This window comes from Oncorhynchus mykiss, chromosome 2 (assembly GCF_013265735.2).
Source record: "Oncorhynchus mykiss isolate Arlee chromosome 2, USDA_OmykA_1.1, whole genome shotgun sequence".
In the NCBI taxonomy this organism is placed as follows: Eukaryota; Metazoa; Chordata; class Actinopteri; order Salmoniformes; family Salmonidae; genus Oncorhynchus; species Oncorhynchus mykiss.
In genome coordinates this window covers 4,661,984-4,680,075 of record NC_048566.1, presented here as the reverse complement: position 1 = coordinate 4,680,075, position 18,092 = coordinate 4,661,984, and the positions used below count along the sequence as shown (strand labels likewise).

Here is an 18,092-nt window from a genome sequence, read left to right as displayed (position 1 = left end):
AACACAGTGTGGTGTGTTTTCTCCCAGACAGAGAGTATTCTAACATGGTGTGGTGTGTTTTCTCCCAGACAGAGAGTATTCTAACATGGTGTGGTGTGTTTTCTCCCAGACAGAGAGTATTCTAACATGGTGTGGTGTGTTTTCACCCAGACAGAGAGTATTCTAACATGGTCTGTGTGGTGTGTTTTCTCCCAGACAGAGAGTATTCTAACATGGTCTGTGTGGTGTGTTTTCTCCCAGACAGAGAGTATTCTAACATGGTGTGGTGTGTTTTCTCCCAGACAGAGAGTATTCTAACATGGTGTGATGTGTTTTCTCCTAGACAGATTGTATTCTAACATGGTCTGTGTGGTGTGTTTTCTCCCAGACAGAGAGTATTCTAACATGGTGTGGTGTGTTTTCACCCAGACAGAGAGTATTCTAACATGGTCTGTGTGGTGTGTTTTCTCCCAGACAGAGAGTATTCTAACATGGTGTGGTGTGTTTTCTCCCAGACAGAGAGTATTCTAACATGGTGTGGTGTGTTTTCTCCCAGACAGAGAGCATTCTAACACAGTGTGGTGTGTTTTCACCCAGACAGAGAGTATTCTAACATGGTCTGTGTGGTGTGTTTTCACCCAGACAGAGAGTATTCTAACATGGTCTATGTGGTGTGTTTTCTCCCAGACAGAGAGTATTCTAACATGGTGTGGTGTGTTTTCTCCTAGACAGAGAGTATTCTAACATGGTGTGGTGTGTTTTCTCCCAGACAGAGAGTATTCTAACACAGTGTGGTGTGTTTTCTCCCAGACAGAGAGTATTCTAACACAGTGTGGTGTGTTTTCTCCCAGACAGAGAGTATTCTAACATGGTGTGGTGTGTTTTCTCCCAGACAGAGAGTATTCTAACATGGTGTGGTGTGTTTTCTACCAGACAGAGAGTATTCTAACATGGTCAGTGTGGTGTGTTTTCTCCCAGACAGTGAGTATTCTAACATGGTGTGGTGTGTTTTCTCCTAGACAGAGAGTATTCTAACATGGTCTGTGTGGTGTATTATCTCCCAGACAGAGAGTATTCTAACACGGTGTGGTGTGTTATCTCCCAGACAGAGAGTATTCTAACATGGTGTGGTGTGTTTTCACCCAGACAGAGAGTATTCTAACATGGTGTGGTGTTTTTTCTCCTAGACAGAGAGTATTCTAACATGGTGTGGTGTGTTTTCTCCTAGACAGAGAGTATTCTAACATGGTGTGGTGTGTTTTCTCCTAGACAGAGAGTATTCTAACATGGTGTGGTGTGTTTTCTCCCAGACAGAGAGTATTCTAACATGGTGTGGTGTGTTTTCTCCTAGACAGAGAGTATTCTAACATGGTGTGGTGTGTTTTCACCCAGACAGAGAGTATTCTAACATGGTGTGGTGTGTTTTCTCCCAGACAGAGAATGAGAAGCAGCAGTGGAAGCCAGTGCTGGTGATGGTGACAGAGAAAGACCTGCTCCTCTATCACAGCCTTCCACGCATGAAGACTTCCTGGCACAGCCCTGCACACACATACCCACTGTTAGCTACACGGTACGCTACACACACCCTCACTCTACTAGCCACAAGAGAAATAGCTGCTGCTATCCACACAGTGAGCAAAAGACACCGTCTTCCTGCTAGTCAAATAGCAAAAACACATTTATCTTATCTTAGCCACATGGTTAGTAGCATCCACCCTGAACAACCCAACCGTGACCACATGATAATCCTCCGCCACTCCAAACACACGTACCCTCTATTGGCCAAGCAATAATCAGAACACACGTACCCTCTATTGGCACAGCAATAATCAGAACACATCTACCCTCTATTGGCACAGCAATAATCAGAACACATCTAAACTCTATTGGCCAAGCATTAATCAGAACACACCTACCCTCTATTGGCCTCATGGTACAGAACACACCTACCCTCTATTGGCCAAGCAATAATCAGAACACACCTACCCTCTATTGGCCTCATGGTACAGAACACATCTACCCTCTATTGGCCAAGCATTAATCAGAACACATCTACCCTCTATTGGCCAAGCAATAATCAGAACACATCTAAACTCTATTGGCCTCATGGTGCAGAACACATGTGAAAGGTGAGGTGGCACTGAAGGACAGGACCACAACATGTTTCCATTACCGAAAACAGCCAAGAACTCTGTTACTATTTATAATGTTATCAGTCATTACACCTTTATGTCCTTGATGTGAAGAGGGTTATATGGTTACAGCCCTGACTAGCTAGTCTCTCTCAACAGCAGGCACTTAGAATACAACAGAATGTATGTCTGTCTGTAGGCTGGTGCACTCTGGTCCCGACCGAGGCTCTCCCCAGCCGGGCGTGGAGCTGTCCTTCGCCACACGTACGGGAACCAGGCTGGGCATCGAGGCCCACCTGTTCAGAGCTGAGACCTGTCAGGACCTTTCACTGTGGACCAGGCACATCGTTACGGGCTGTCACTCCTCTGCCCAGATGATCAAGGAAGTCACTACCAGTGAGTACCACTACACCAACCCTGCTATAAGACTATGTGAGCCCACTGAGCTAAAGCCTTGATTAACCAAGTCACTACCAGTGAGTAACACTACGCTGATCCTGCTATAAGACTATGTGAGCTCGCTGAGCTAAAGCCTTGATTAACCAAGTCACTACCAGTGAGTAACACTACGCTGATCCTGCTATAAGACTATGTGAGCCCACTGAGCTAAAGCCTTGATTAACCAAGTCACTACCAGTGAGTACCACTACACCGACCCTGCTATAAGACTATGTGAGCCCACTCAGCTAAAGCCTTGATTAACCAAGTCACTACCAGTGAGTACCACTACACCGACCCTGCTATAAGACTATGTGAGCCCGCTGAGCTAAAGCCTTGATTAATCAAGTCACTACCAGTGAGCCTAGGTAGACATTAGCTTGGGGAGTAACTCAAAACAAAGGTTAGTTGTGATGTTAAGTGTGGTTGTAACATAGACGGGTTTGTCAGTCTCAGTACAGTACTCATAGCTGCAGTATTTGGTAAGGGGGAGTTACTGATGGTCAGTCACATGGAAGACATTGAGAAAGGAACGGAATGTCACTGTGAGATCCTGTGTGTGTGTCTGTCTGTCTGTCTGTCTGTCTGTCTGTCTGTCTGTCTGTCTGTCTGTCTGTCTGTGTGACCTGTGTGTGTGGTCTGTGTGTGTGGTCTGCTTGTGCGTGTGTGGTCTGTCTGTGTGTGATCTGTCTGTGTGTCTGTGGTCTGTGTGTGTGTGGTCTGTGTGTGAGGTCTGTATGTGTCTGTGAGGTATGTATGTGTGTGTGTGTGTGTGTGTGTGTGATAAACAAAAGTGAAATAACCAATCAAAGTGAACAGTAAACATAACACTCACAAATGTTTCAGAGGAATATTATGTCTATGTACAGTATTGTAACAATGTGCAAATAGTTAAAGTACAAAAGGGAAAATAAATAAACATAAATATGAGTTATATTCTCTCTCTCAATATGGCTCACATTACTTTTACTGGCGTCACTACAATGTTTTGGTCGTGTATTAAGTACTTCCATCGTTTCAGCACGTTGCTCACAACAACAGGCCAACCTTCAGGTACTTTAGAGCTACATACTGGAAGATGCCTGTTACCACACAAACACACATGCTGCTATCTGAGATGTTCCGGACGTTCTGCTGCAGGCTTGTTGTAGCTGACTGGTAGAGAGGGGCAGAGCTCTCGTCACTAGTGGAAATGTAAACAGCTGTTAGGTGAGAGACGTCCACACTACCCAGCCAGGAGAGGAGAGAGTTTCCTGCACTTTTAACAGCTTTATTTAGCTGCTAAACAGCTGTTAGGTGAGAGACGTCCACACTACCCAGCCAGGTGAGGAGAGAGTTTCCTGCACTTTTAACAGCTTTATTTAGCTGCTAAACAGCTGTTAGGTGAGAGACGTCCACACTACCCAGCCAGGTGAGGAGAGAGTTTCCTGCACTTTTCACAGTTTTATTTCCAGAGAGACATCAGAGATTGTAACATTCTCTGTTTCACGGAAACATGGCTCGGGATATGTTGTCGGAATCAGTTCAGCCACCGGGCTTCTCCATGCATCGCGCCGACAGAGATAAACACCTCTCTGGGAAGAGGAAGGACGGGGGTGTATGCTTTATGATTAACGACTTATGGTGTAATCATAACGACATACAGGAACTCAAATCCTTCTGCTCACCCAACCTAGAATTCCTTACAATCAAATTTTACAATACCAAGAGAATTCTCGTCAGTTATAGTCACAGTTGTGTACATTCCCCCTCAAGCAGACACCAAGACGGCCATCAAGGAACTTCACTGGACAATATGCAAACTGGAAACCACACATCCTGAGCCTGCATTTATTGTAGCTGGAGATTTTAACAAAGCACATTTGAGAACAAGGCTACCTAAATTCTACCAGCATATCGATTGCGCTACGCGCATGGACAATACCCTCCACCACTGCTACTCAAACCTCCGTGATGCATAAAAAGACCTCCCCCGCCCTCCCTTCGGCAAATCCGACCACAACGCCATCAGAAACTCAAACAGGATGTACCAGTAACGAGAACCATTCAACGCTGGTCCGACCAATCGGAAGCCACGCTTCAAGATTGTTTTGATCACGCGGACTGGAAAATGTTCCTGTCAGCCTCAGAGAGCAACATCGACCTATACGCTGATTCTGTGATTGTGTTTATAAAGAAGTGCATTGGAGATGATGTACCCACTGTGACTATTAAAACCTCCCCTTATCAGAAACCATGAATGGATGGCAGCATTCGTGCAAAACTGAAAGCGCGATCCACTGCATTTAACCATGGAATTAGGTCTGGGAATATGACTGAATATACAGTAAACAGTGTAGCTATTCCCTCTGCAAGGCAATCAAACAAGCGAATTGCCAGTACAGGGACAAGGTGGAGTTGCAATTCAACAGCTAAGACATGAGACGTATGTGGCAGGGTCTACAGGAAATCACAGACTACAAAAAGAAAACCAACCACGTCACAGACACTGACGTCATGCTTCCAGACAAACTAAACACCTTCTTTGCCCGCTTTGAGGATAATACAGTGCTACCACTGCGGCCCGCTAACAAGGACTGCGCCTCCCCCCCTCCTTCGCCGTGGCTGACGTGAGTAAAACGTTTAAACATGTTAACCCTCGCAAGGTTGCTGGCCTAGACGGCATCCCTAGCCACGTCCTCAGAGCATGCGCAGACCAGCTGGCTGGTGTGTTTACGGACATATTCAATCGCTCCCTATCCCAGTCTGTTGTCCCTACATGCTTCAAGATGGCTACCATTGTTCCTGTACCCAAGAAGGAAAAGATAACTGAATTAAATGACTACCACCCCGTAGCACTCACTTCTGTCATCATGAAGTGCTTTGAGAGACTAGTCAAGGATCATATCACCTCCACCTTACCGGCCAGCCTAGACCCACTTCAGTTTACATACTTCCCCAACAGGTCCACAGACGATGCAATCGCCATCCCACTGCACACTGCCCTGTCCCATCTGGAGCTGAAGAAATGTGGCTTGTCACCCAAAACCTTGACAAACTTTTACGGATGCACAATCGAGAGAACCATGTCGGGCTGTATCACAGCCTGGTACGGCAACTGCACTGCCCTCAACCGCAAGGCTCTCCAGAGGGTGGTGAGGTCTACACAACGCATCACCGGGGGCAAACTACCTGCCCTCAATGACACCTACAGCACCCAATGTCACAGGAAGGCCAAAAAGATCAATGAGGACATCAACCACCCGAGCCACTGCCTGTTCACCCCGCTACCATCCAGAAGGCGAGGTCAGTACAGGTGCATCAAAGCTGGGACCGATAAACTGAAAAACAGCTTCTATCTCAAGGCCATCAGACTGCTAAACAGCCATCACTACCTCATAGAGGCTGCTGCCTACATTGAGACCCAATCACTGGCCACTTTAGTAAATGGATCACGAGTCACTTTATACAATGTCACTCTAAATAATGGCACTTTAATAATGTTTACATATCTTACATTACTCATATCATATGTATATACTGTATTTTATACCATCTATTGCACCTTGCCTATGCCGCTTGGCCATCGCTCATCCATATACTTACATGTACATATTCTCATTCCATCCCTTTAGATTTGTGTGTATTAGGTAGTTGTTGGGGAATTGTTAGATTACTTGTTAGATATTACTGCACTGTCGGAACTAGAAGCACAAGCATTTCGCTACACTTGCATTAACATCTGCTAACCATGTGTATGTGACAAATAAAATTTGATTTGAAACTAATACAATATGTCTGGACAAGGTATAGAATAGGAAACTAATAAACTTTGTCTGGACAGTGTCTATGAATCTGTGAAAGAGGCATGCTATGGTCCTCTATGGACCTCTATGATCCTCTATGGTCCTCTATGGACCTCTATGGTCCTCTATGGTCCTCTATGATCCTCTGTGGACCTCTGTGGTCTTCTATGGACCTCTGTGGTCTTCTATGGACCTCTATGGTCCTCTATGGACCTCTGTGGTCCTCTGTGGTCCTCTATGGTCCTCTAGGGACCTCTATGGTCCTCTATGGTCCTCTATGGTCCTCTGGAGCGTGTGGTTGACTCTTTTTGTCTCTTTGTAGACTGTGACATTTGGCTAAATATTTTAAATCTTTTATCTACAGTGAGAACGTTGTTAATATTAGTATTACAATATTTGTCCTAAGAATAGCTGAACTCTACGTCGGGGTCTGGGCCTAGCGCCATATTGTGGGGTTTTAGAGGAAAAAGGCCTCTTTTGGCTGAGGAGTTACATTTCCATTGATGATTATTACGGAGACTGCCCAAACGGCACCCTATTCCCGAACGCAGTGCACTACATATGGTGCCATTTAGGACGTATCTTGAGGGATTTGGGTTTTCGCGTTTGAGGCCAACTTGACCGTTATTCAACTGGCTCAAAATAAAACAATGGTCAGAATCAGATATTGTCCAGAGACTGTTTTATTATATATAATGTATTCACGATTTATTATGTATTATTTATTATCTCTTATTTATTGTTAAGGGCATGTATTTATCCACTGGCAGGTTCCTGTTGTGATCAGTGGTCTGTAATACAGAGGTATTGTTGATAGACTGACTATAGGGGTTCATAACATCATCACAGTTATTTGCTTGATAGACTTGACTACAGTTGTGTTTGCTTGGTAGACTGTTGACTATAGGGGTTTATGATGTCATCACAGTTGTGTTTCCTTGGTAGACTGTTGACTATAAGGGTTTATGATGTCATCACAGTTGTGTTTGCTTGGTTGACTGTTGACTATACGGGTTTATGATGTCATCACAGTTGTGTTTACTTGATAGACTGTTGACTATAGGGGTTTATGATGTCATCACAGTTGTGTTTGCTTGGTAGACTGTTGACTATAGGGGTTTATGATGTCATCACAGTTGTGTTTGCTTGATAGACTGTTGACTATAGGGGTTTATGATGTCATCACAGTTGTGTTTGCTTGGTAGACTGTTGACTATAGGGGTTTATGATGTCATCACAGTTGTGTTTGCTTGGTAGACTGTTGACTATAGGGGTTTATGATGTCATCACAGTTGTGTTTGCTTGGTAGACTGTTGACTATAGGGGTTTATGACGTCATCACAGTTGTGTTTGCTTGGTAGACTGTTGCCTATAGGGGTTTATGATGTCATCACAGTTGTGTTTCCTTGGTAGACTGTTGACTATAGGGGTTTATGACGTCATCACAGTTGTGTTTCCTTGGTAGACTGTTGACTATAGGGGTTTATGATATCATCACAGTTGTGTTTCCTTGGTAGACTGTTGACTATAGGGGTTTATGATGTCATCACAGTTGTGTTTGCTTGGTAGACTGTTGCCTATAGGGGTTTATGATGTCATCGCAGTTGTGTTTCCTTGGTAGACTGTTGACTATAGGGGTTTATGATGTCATCACAGTTGTGTTTGCTTAATATTGTAACTTAAGCACCTAAAGCACACACGCAGGAGAAGGGCTCTCTATCAAGGAGTGACCCCTATACTGAATCTCATAGTGTATGTCACGTGTGGGAAAGAAATCTAACATAGACATTGGCTTGGGGATAAACTACTCCTAGACCCTACAGAGTTAGAGCTTGGGGATAACTACTCCTAGACCCTACAGAGTTAGCGCTTGGGGATAAACTACTCCTAGACCCTATATGGTTAGAGCTTGGGGATAAACTACTCCTAGACCCTACAGGGTTAGAGCTTGGGGATAAACTACTCCTAGACCCTACAGAGTTAGAGCTTTGGGATAAACTACTCCCAGACCCTACAGGGTTAAAGCTTGGTGATAAACTACTCCCAGACCCTACAGAGTTAGAGCTTGGAGATAAACTACTCCTAGACCCTACAGGGTTAGAGCTTGGGGATAAACTACTCCCAGACCCTACAGGGTTAGAGCTTGGGGATAAACTACTCCCAGACCCTACAGGGTTACAGCTTGGGGATAAACTACTCCTAGACCCTACAGGGTTAGAGCATGGGGATAAACTACTCCCAGACCCTACAGGGTTAGAGCTTGGGGATAAACTACTCCTAGACCCTACAGGATTAGAGCTTGGGGATAAACTACTCCTAGACCCTACAGGGTTAGAGCTTGGGGACAAACTACTCCTAGACCCTACAGGGTTAGAGCTTGGGGACAAACTACTCCTAGACCCTACAGGGTTAGAGCTTGGGGATAAACTACTCCTAGACCCTATATGGTTAGAGCTTGGGGATAAACTAGGACTCCCAGACCCTACAGTGCTAGAAATCACTCAAAAGTCAGTAAATGACCTTTTAAGGATTCTGGTAGTTATAGTAACCAAACTGGATCCACCTTGCTTTCCTTGGGGAGGTTTCTGTGTTTTGCCACTCTGAAAGGAGGGTCTTTGTGTCTGACTGAAAGCATCGTTGTGTGTGTGTTTCCCTGTTGGTGGGAAAGTGGTGGGAGTCACACAGGTCAAGCATTCAGGTAGGGAGTAGTATTTCCTTATTGTGGAACAAAAAAAACACACAAACACCTGATAGTGTTGGGTACATGTTAGTTTGACCTCTGACCTTTCCATACAACTTCTTCCCACAGGTAATTCTAAGTCAGTATTAAGAGAATGTTGTTGTGACAGCAATATGAGGACGATATGATACGGACAATGCCTTTAACACAACAATACCTTTCAGACTACCCTCTAAAGAAGATAAGTCCTTTGTGAAACTGTCTTTCCAAGCAACAGTGTGTGTTGATCAGTAAAGTGTTCCATCTTAGCTTGAGTCTTTACAAAAGGCTGTTACCTCTTCACACAGAGCCACACAAGCCTTAGAGGGATTTGCAGAGCTTTACTGGAACACATGTAAAGTGGTTTCAGAAGAAGCTTGTTGACACTGATACAATAGAGCAGGTCCATCCTGCTCTCAGCACAGGAGATCCTGTCTGACGAGCATGGAGCAATGGCTCGGGCTGGGATTGACAGCATGGGAATCGATATATCTGACACACAGATCAGTGTATTGTATATGGGACAGACAAGGAATCAGACTTTCAAAGAGTACAACATTATATATTAAAAAACATCTATAGGCAGGGGCGGCAGGTAGCCTAGTGGTTAGAGTGTAGGGACGGTAGGTAGCCTAGTGGTTAGAGTGTAGGGGCGGCAGGTAGCCTAGTGGTTAGAGTGTAGGGGCGGCAGGTAGCCTAGTGGTTAGAGTGTAGGGGCGGCAGGTAGCCTAGTGGTTAGAGTGTAGGGGCGGCAGGTAGCCTAGTGGTTAGAGTGTAGGGACGGTAGGTAGCCTAGTGGTTAGAGTGTAGGGGCGGCAGGTAGCCTAGTGGTTAGAGTGTAGGGACGGTAGGTAGCCTAGTGGTTAGAGTGTAGGGGCGGCAGGTAGCCTAGTGGTTAGAGTGTAGGGACGGCAGGTAGCCTAGTGGTTAGAGTGTAGGGGCGGCAGGTAGCCTAGTGGTTAGAGTGTAGGGGCGGCAGGTAACCTAGTGGTTAGAGTGGAGGGACGGCAGGTAGCCTAGTGGTTAGAGTGGAGGGACGGCAGGTAGCCTAGTGGTTAGAGTGTAGGGACGGCAGGTAGCCTAGTGGTTAGAGTGGAGGGACGGCAGGTAGCCTAGTGGTTAGAGTGTAGGGGCGGCAGGTAGTCTAGTGGTTAGAGGGTAGTGGCGGCAGGTAGCCTAGTGGTTAGAGTGGAGGGACGGCAGGTAGCCTAGTGGTTAGAGTGTAGGGGCGGCAGGTAGCCTAGTGGTTAGAGTGGAGGGACGGCAGGTAGCCTAGTGGTTAGAGTGTAGGGGCGGCAGGTAGCCTAGTGGTTAGAGCGTTGGACTAGTAACCGAAAGGTTGCAAGATTGAATCCCCGAGCTGACAAAGTAAAAATCTGTCTTTCTGCCCCGGAACAAGGCAGTTAACCCACTGTTTCTAGTTAACCCACTGTTCCTAGTTAACCCACTGTTCCTAGTTAACCCACTGTTCCTAGTTAACCCACTGTTCATTGAAAATAAGAATTTGTTCTTAACGGACTTGCCTAGTAAAATAAAACAGGCAAGGCAGGGACATAAATGGTAGTTTTAAAAGGGATTGATTAGAAAAACAACAAATGTGAAATACAGCCATTGTCTGTTTTTTTTGTCTAAGTACGATTACAAGCCAAATCACTTATCTGAATTTAAAATGGCTGACATCTGCTCCAGAACTAATTTCCCACCCACTAACACCAAGCAGCAGTAGTCCTAATATACAGCCAAGACAGGGCCTTGTTTTCACCCAGCTGTTGTCCTGTTACAGGCTGGATGTACAAGGTTCAGGAATGACCTAGCAGTACATAGCTTGTTGTGGTCTAGTAGCAACACGCCCAGCACAAGAACATACTGTATATTGCAAGCCCGGAGACAGTGGTTCGAATCCTGCGTCCTCCCTTCCTACTGTTCCTAGCTGTTCTCTAGCTCCCCCTTTGATTTGGGATGTGTGTACAGTTTAAAGAATACTGAAAGGTTAGTGGAACTTTATTCACCCAGCAGTATGTTGTCTTGTTCCAGGCTCTATGTACAAGGGCCAGGAGTTACCCCATTCTATTGTCCTGTTCCAGGCTCTATGTACAAGGGCCAGGAGTTACTCATTATATTGTCCTGTTCCAGGCTGTGTGTACAAGGGCCAGGAGTTACCCCATTCTATTGTCCTGTTCCAGGCTGTATGTACAAGGGCCAGGAGTTACCCCATTCTATTGTCTTGTTCCAGGCTCTATGTACAAGAGCCAGGAGTTACCCCATTCTATTGTCCTGTACCCCAGGCTGTATGTACAAGGGCCAGGAGTTACCCCATTCTATTGTCCTGTTCCAGGCTCTATGTACAAGGGCCAGGAGTTACCCCATTCTATTGTCCTGTTCCAGGCTCTATGTAAAAGGGGCAGGAGTTACCCCATTCTATTGTCTTGTTCCAGGCTGTATGTACAAGGGCCAGGAGTTACCCCATTCTATTGTCCTGTTCCAGGCTGTGTGTACAAGGGCCAGGAGTTACCCCATTCTATTGTCCTGTTCCAGGCTGTGTGTACAAGGGCCAGGAGTTACTCATTATATTGTCCTGTTCCAGGCTGTGTGTTCAAGGGCCAGGAGTTACCCATTCTATTGTCCTGTTCCAGGCTGTGTGTTCAAGGGCCAGGAGTTACCCCATTCTATTGTCCTGTTCCAGGCTGTATGTACAAGGGCCAGGAGTTACTCATTCTATTGTCCTGTTCCAGGCTGTATTTACAAGGGCCAGGAGTTACCCCATTCTATTGTCCTGTTTCAGGCTCTATGTACAAGGGCCAGGAGTTACCCCATTCTATTGTCCTGTTCCAGGATGTGTGTACAAGGGCCAGGAGTTACCCCATTCTATTGTCCTGTTCCAGGCTGTGTGTACAAGGGCCAGGAGTGCAGGCTGGTGATCCACTACGAGCAGGGCTTCTCTGTCCTGGCTGAGCAGAAGGGGGAGGACCAGGTGGACCAGGGGAACCAGAACCAAGCCAAACCTCTCCTCTGCTACCCCTTCGAACGCCTCAAGATGTCCTCCGACGACGGGGTCAGGATGCTCTTCCTGGATTTCAGTGGAAAAGAGGGTGAAATTGTAAGTGTATTTTTTTTAAACAAGAAGCAAGGCTTCCTCTTGATATTCCACACTACAGTAGAGCCACCATGTGACCTTTCCCCTACATTAACCTGGTTATCATTCACCTATCGGGACCATTGTTTCTACTAGGGACAGGATCACTCTTAACAACCGTCTCTGTTAGTTGATGACTGTACATGAGACCGTATTTCATGGAGGATAAAAACACCCATTTGACTCATATTTCATTGCAGTTTCTCTTCTGCTCTACTGAGCCACGGTTAAATGAACACAAACAAGTAAAGATGGAAAAGTTTCCACAGAATCCCCTATACGTTAAACAGGAAATGAGTCATACATGGGCATACTGAAACACTGCTGTTTATGAAAATAACTCTGTTTAGATGTGTTCTACTCTCAGAACACTACAACTGTAATAGAAAATAACTAATGGAACTCACCATTAGAACTCATGGAACTGTAATATAATAGAACTAATGGAAGTCACCATTAGATCTCATGGAACTGTAATATAATGGAACTCACCATTAGATCTCATGGAACTGTAATATAATAGAACTAATGGAACTCACCATTAGAACTAATGGAACTGTAATATAATAGATATCATGGAACTCACCATTAGAACTCATGAAACTGTAATATAATAGAACTAATGGAAGTCACCATTAGATCTCATGGAACTGTAATATAATGGAACTCACCATTAGATCTCATGGAACTGTAATATAATAGAACTAATGGAACTCACCATTAGAACTAATGGAACTGTAATATAATAGAACTAATGGAACTCACCATTAGAACTCATGAAACTGTAATATAATAGATCTCATGGAACTGTAATATAATAGAACTAATGGAACTCACCATAAGAACTCATGAAACTGTAATATAATAGAACTAATGGAACTCACCATTAGATCTCATGGAACTGTAATATAATAGAACTAATGGAACTGTAATATAATAGAACTTATGGAACTGTAATATAATAGAACTAATGGAACTCACCATTAGAACTGTAATATAATAGAACTAATGGACCTCACCATTAGATCTCATGGAACTGTAATACAATAGAACTAATGGAACTCACCATTAGAACTCATGGAACTGTAATATAATATAACTAATGGAACTCACCATTAGATCTCATGAAACTGTAATACAATAGAACTAATGGAACTCACCATTAGAACTTATAGAACTGTAATATAATGGAACTCACCATTAGAACTAATGGAACTGTAATATAATATAACTAATTGAACTCACCATTAGATCTCATGGAACTGTAATACAATAGAACTAATGGAACTCACCATTAGATCTCATGAAACTGTAATATAATAGAACTAATGGAACTCACCATTAGAACTCATGGAACTGTAATATAATGGAACTCACCATTAGAACTAATGGAACTGTAATATAATAGAACTAATGGAACTCACCATTAGAACTTTTAGAACTGTAATATAATAGAACTCACCATTAGATCTAATGGAAATGTAATATAATAGAACTCACCATTAGAACTAATGGAACTGTAATATAATAGAACTAATGGAACTCACCATTAGAACTCATAGAACTGTAATATAATAGAACTAATGGAACTCACCATTAGAACTCATAGAACTGTAATATAATAGAACTAATGGAACTCACCATTAGAACTTATAGAACTGTAATATAATGGAACTCACCATTAGAACTAATGGAACTGTAATATAATATAACTAATGGAACTCACCATTAGAACTCATGGAACTGTAATATAATAGAACTAATGGAACTCACCATTAGATCTTATGGAACTGTAATATAATAGAACTAATGGAACTCACCATTAGAACTCATGGAACTGTAATATAATATAACTAATGGAACTCACCATTAGATCTTATGGAACTGTAATATAATAGAACTAATGGAACTCACCATTAGAACTCATGGAACTGTAATATAATAGAACTAATGGAACTCACCATTAGATCTTATGGAACTGTAATATAATAGAACTAATGGAACTCACCATTAGAACTCATGGAACTGTAATATAATAGAACTAATGGAACTCACCATTAGAACTCATAGAACTGTAATATAATAGAACTAATGGAACTCACCATTAGATCTCATGAAACTGTAATATAATAGAACTAATGGAACTCACCATTATAACTAATGGAACTGTAATATAATAGAACTAATGGAACTCACCATTATAACTAATGGAACTGTAATATAATAGAACTAATGGAACTCACCATTACATCTCATGGAACTGTAATATAATATAACTAATGGAACTCACCATTAGATCTCATGGAACTGTAATATAATATAACTCACCATTAGATCTCATGAAACTGTAATATAATAGATCCCATGGAACTGTAATATAATAGAACTAATGGAACTCACCATTAGATCTCATGGAACTGTAATATAATATAACTCACCATTAGATCTCATGAAACTGTAATATAATAGATCCCATGGAACTGTAATATAATAGAACTAATGGAACTCACCATTAGATCTCATGAAACTGTAATATAATAGAACTAATGGAACTCACCATTAGAACTCATGGAACTGTAATATAATGGAACTCACCATTAGAACTAATGGAACTGTAATATAATAGAACTCACCATTAGATCTCATGGAACTGTAATATAATAGAACTAATGGAACTCACCATTAGAACTCATAGATCTGTAATATAATAGAACTCACCATTAGAACTAATGGAACTGTAATATAATAGAACTCACCATTAGAACTAATGGAACTGTAATATAATAGAACTAATGGAACTCACCATTAGAACTCATGGAACTGTAATATAATAGAACTAATGGAACTCACCATTAGAACTCATAGAACTGTAATATAATAGAACTAATGGAACTCACCATTAGAACTAATGGAACTGTAATATAATAGAACTAATGGAACTGTAATATAATAGAACTAATGGAACTCACCATTAGAACTCATAGAACTGTAATATAATAGAACTAATGGAACTCACCATTAGAACTAATGGAACTGTAATCTAATAGAACTAATGGAACTCACCATTAGAACTAATGGAACTGTAATATAATAGAACTAATGGAACTGTAATATAATAGAACTAATGGAACTCACCATTAGAACTCATAGAACTGTAATATAATAGAACTAATGGAACTCACCATTAGAACTAATGGAACTGTAATATAATAGAACTAATGGAACTGTAATATAATAGAACTAATGGAACTCACCATTAGAACTCATGGAACTGTAATATAATAGAACTAATGGAACTCACCATTAGAACTCATAGAACTGTAATATAATATAACTAATGGAACTCACCATTAGAACTAATGGAACTGTAATATAATAGAACTAATGGAACTCACCATTAGAACTTATAGAACTGTAATATAATAGAACTAATGGAACTCACCATTAGATCCCATGGAACTGTAATATAATAGAACTAATGGAACTCACCATTAGATCTCATGGAACTGTAATATAATATAACTCACCATTAGATCTCATGAAACTGTAATATAATAGATCCCATGGAACTGTAATATAATAGAACTAATGGAACTCACCATTAGATCTCATGGAACTGTAATATAATATAACTAATGGTACTCACCATTAGATCTCATGGAACTGTAATACAATAGAACTAATGGAACTCACCATTATAACTAATGGAACTGTAATACAATAGAACTAATGGAACTCACCATTAGATCTCATGAAACTGTAATATAATAGATCCCATGGAACTGTAATATAATAGAACTAATGGAACTCACCATTAGATCTCATGGAACTGTAATATAATATAACTAATGGAACTGTAATATAATAGAACTTATGGAACTGTAATATAATAGAACTAATGGAACTCACCATTAGAACTGTAATATAATAGAACTAATGGAACTCACCATTAGATCTCATGGAACTGTAATATAATATAACTAATGGAACTCACCATTAGAACTCATGGAACTGTAATATAATATAACTAATGGAACTCACCATTAGATCTCATGGAACTGTAATATAATATAACTAATGGAACTCACCATTAGATCTCATGGAACTGTAATATAATATAACTAATGGTACTCACCATTAGATCTCATGGAACTGTAATACAATAGAACTAATGGAACTCACCATTAGAACTAATGGAACTGTAATATAATAGAACTAATGGACCTCACCATTAGATCTCATGGAACTGTAATATAATAGAACTAATGGAACTCACCATTAGATCTCATGGAACTGTAATATAATAGAACTCACCATTAGATCTCATGAAACTGTAATATAATAGAACTAATGGAACTCACCATTAGATCTCATGGAACTGTAATATAATAGAACTCACCATTAGATCTCATGAAACTGTAATACAATAGAACTAATGGAACTCACCATTAGAACTAATGGAACTGTAATATAATAGAACTCACCATTAGATCTCATGGAACTGTAATATAATAGAACTCACCATTAGATCTCATGAAACTGTAATATAATAGAACTAATGGAACTCACCATTAGAACTCATGGAACTGTAACATAATAGAACTCACCATTAGAACTAGAATGTAACATCTAACATTCTCTCCTGTTCTATGTTCAGCAGCTGGACCTCCACTCGTGCCCAAAGCCTATCGTCTTCATCCTCCACTCATTCCTCTCTGCAAAGATCGCCAGACTCGGCCTGGTAGCATAAAGGTTCTGTTTACCACCAACGGACCACAAGGACTGAACAGTTCCAGACTTCTAGAGTGGAGTGTCCCGGAGTTCCACAGTGGAGTGTACAGAACAGAGGAGGACATGGCTGATAACTGAACTACGAGAACAAGGACTGTGATGTGCAGTGAACTAGACACAGGATCTACCCTGATTCAAAGTCCACACAAACAGCTCAAAATGAATGGATCATGTTTAAAAAAAAACTGGAATGAGTTGTTTTGTGTATTTATAGAAACACATGCATTACCGATGACATCATAGCGAGAGATCAGTTACAACAGAAGAAATTGTTTTGTTCAAATCGTCGTTAAGCTGTACAAGAACAATAATCTATTGTTTTGGTACTAAAAAACATACTGGAAGTATGATCTATCTAGCATCCATCCATCCTACGCTAATTGTTTATTCGGCAATCTCTGTCTGCAAATTATTCAGCGATTACTGTTAACTTAAATGAAAAAGTTACGGTGAAAAAGATTGTGAAGGCTGCTTGAAAATTTGAATTGTCCTACGCCTTTGGCAGCTATTATAATTCAAGGCTTAGTTTTATTTTAACTCTGTTAATGATGCACATAAATGACATATTTCTGGATTGTCTTTCAGGTTGTTCTTGTGGTCTAACTGGTGTTCACTGTATTTCCTCAACAAGAACCAATCAAACCAACGTCCCACAAAACACGCACTCTGAAATGTGTTCAAGTCTCTGTACCAAACAATGTCTTCGCTTGTGGAGGAATGGGGTGCATCGAATGAATGCAATATGACAATTAAAATGTCAAAGGACTTCAACTTGGGATGGCCCAATCCATACAATAGAATAGAGTAGACTAAAATAGAAGACTATAATAGAGTAGAATAGAACATAATAGACTAAAATATAATAGACTAGAATATAATAGAGTAGAATAGACTAGAATATAATAGAGTAGAATAGACTAGAATATAATAGAGTAGAATAGACTAGAATATAATAGAGTAGAATAGACAAGAATATAATAGAGTAGAATAGACTAGAATATAATAGAGTAGAATAGACTAGAATATAATAGAGTAGAATAGACTAGAATATAATAGAGTAGAATAGACAAGAATAGACTAGAACATAATACACTAAAATCTAATATAATAGACTA

At 41.3% G+C, this 18,092-nt stretch overlaps 1 protein-coding gene across 5 annotated transcripts in view; it reads left to right on the top strand.

Moving 5' to 3' along the window:
- sntb1 (syntrophin, basic 1) overlaps window positions 1-17,743 on the top strand; it is a 77,766-nt gene extending 60,023 nt beyond the window's left edge. For 2 of the 5 annotated variants that reach the window (XM_036935598.1, XM_036935620.1), the window contains 4 exons: window positions 1,413-1,549; window positions 2,311-2,507; window positions 11,936-12,150; window positions 16,844-17,561. In XM_036935598.1, the coding sequence (XP_036791493.1) occupies window positions 1,413-1,549; window positions 2,311-2,507; window positions 11,936-12,150; window positions 16,844-16,936 (642 nt within the window). In that variant the 3' untranslated portion in view covers window positions 16,937-17,561. The other 3 variants (XM_036935603.1, XM_036935614.1, XM_036935624.1) reach the window with 3 other exon arrangements.
- The last annotated feature ends 349 nt before the right edge of the window (window positions 17,744-18,092 follow it).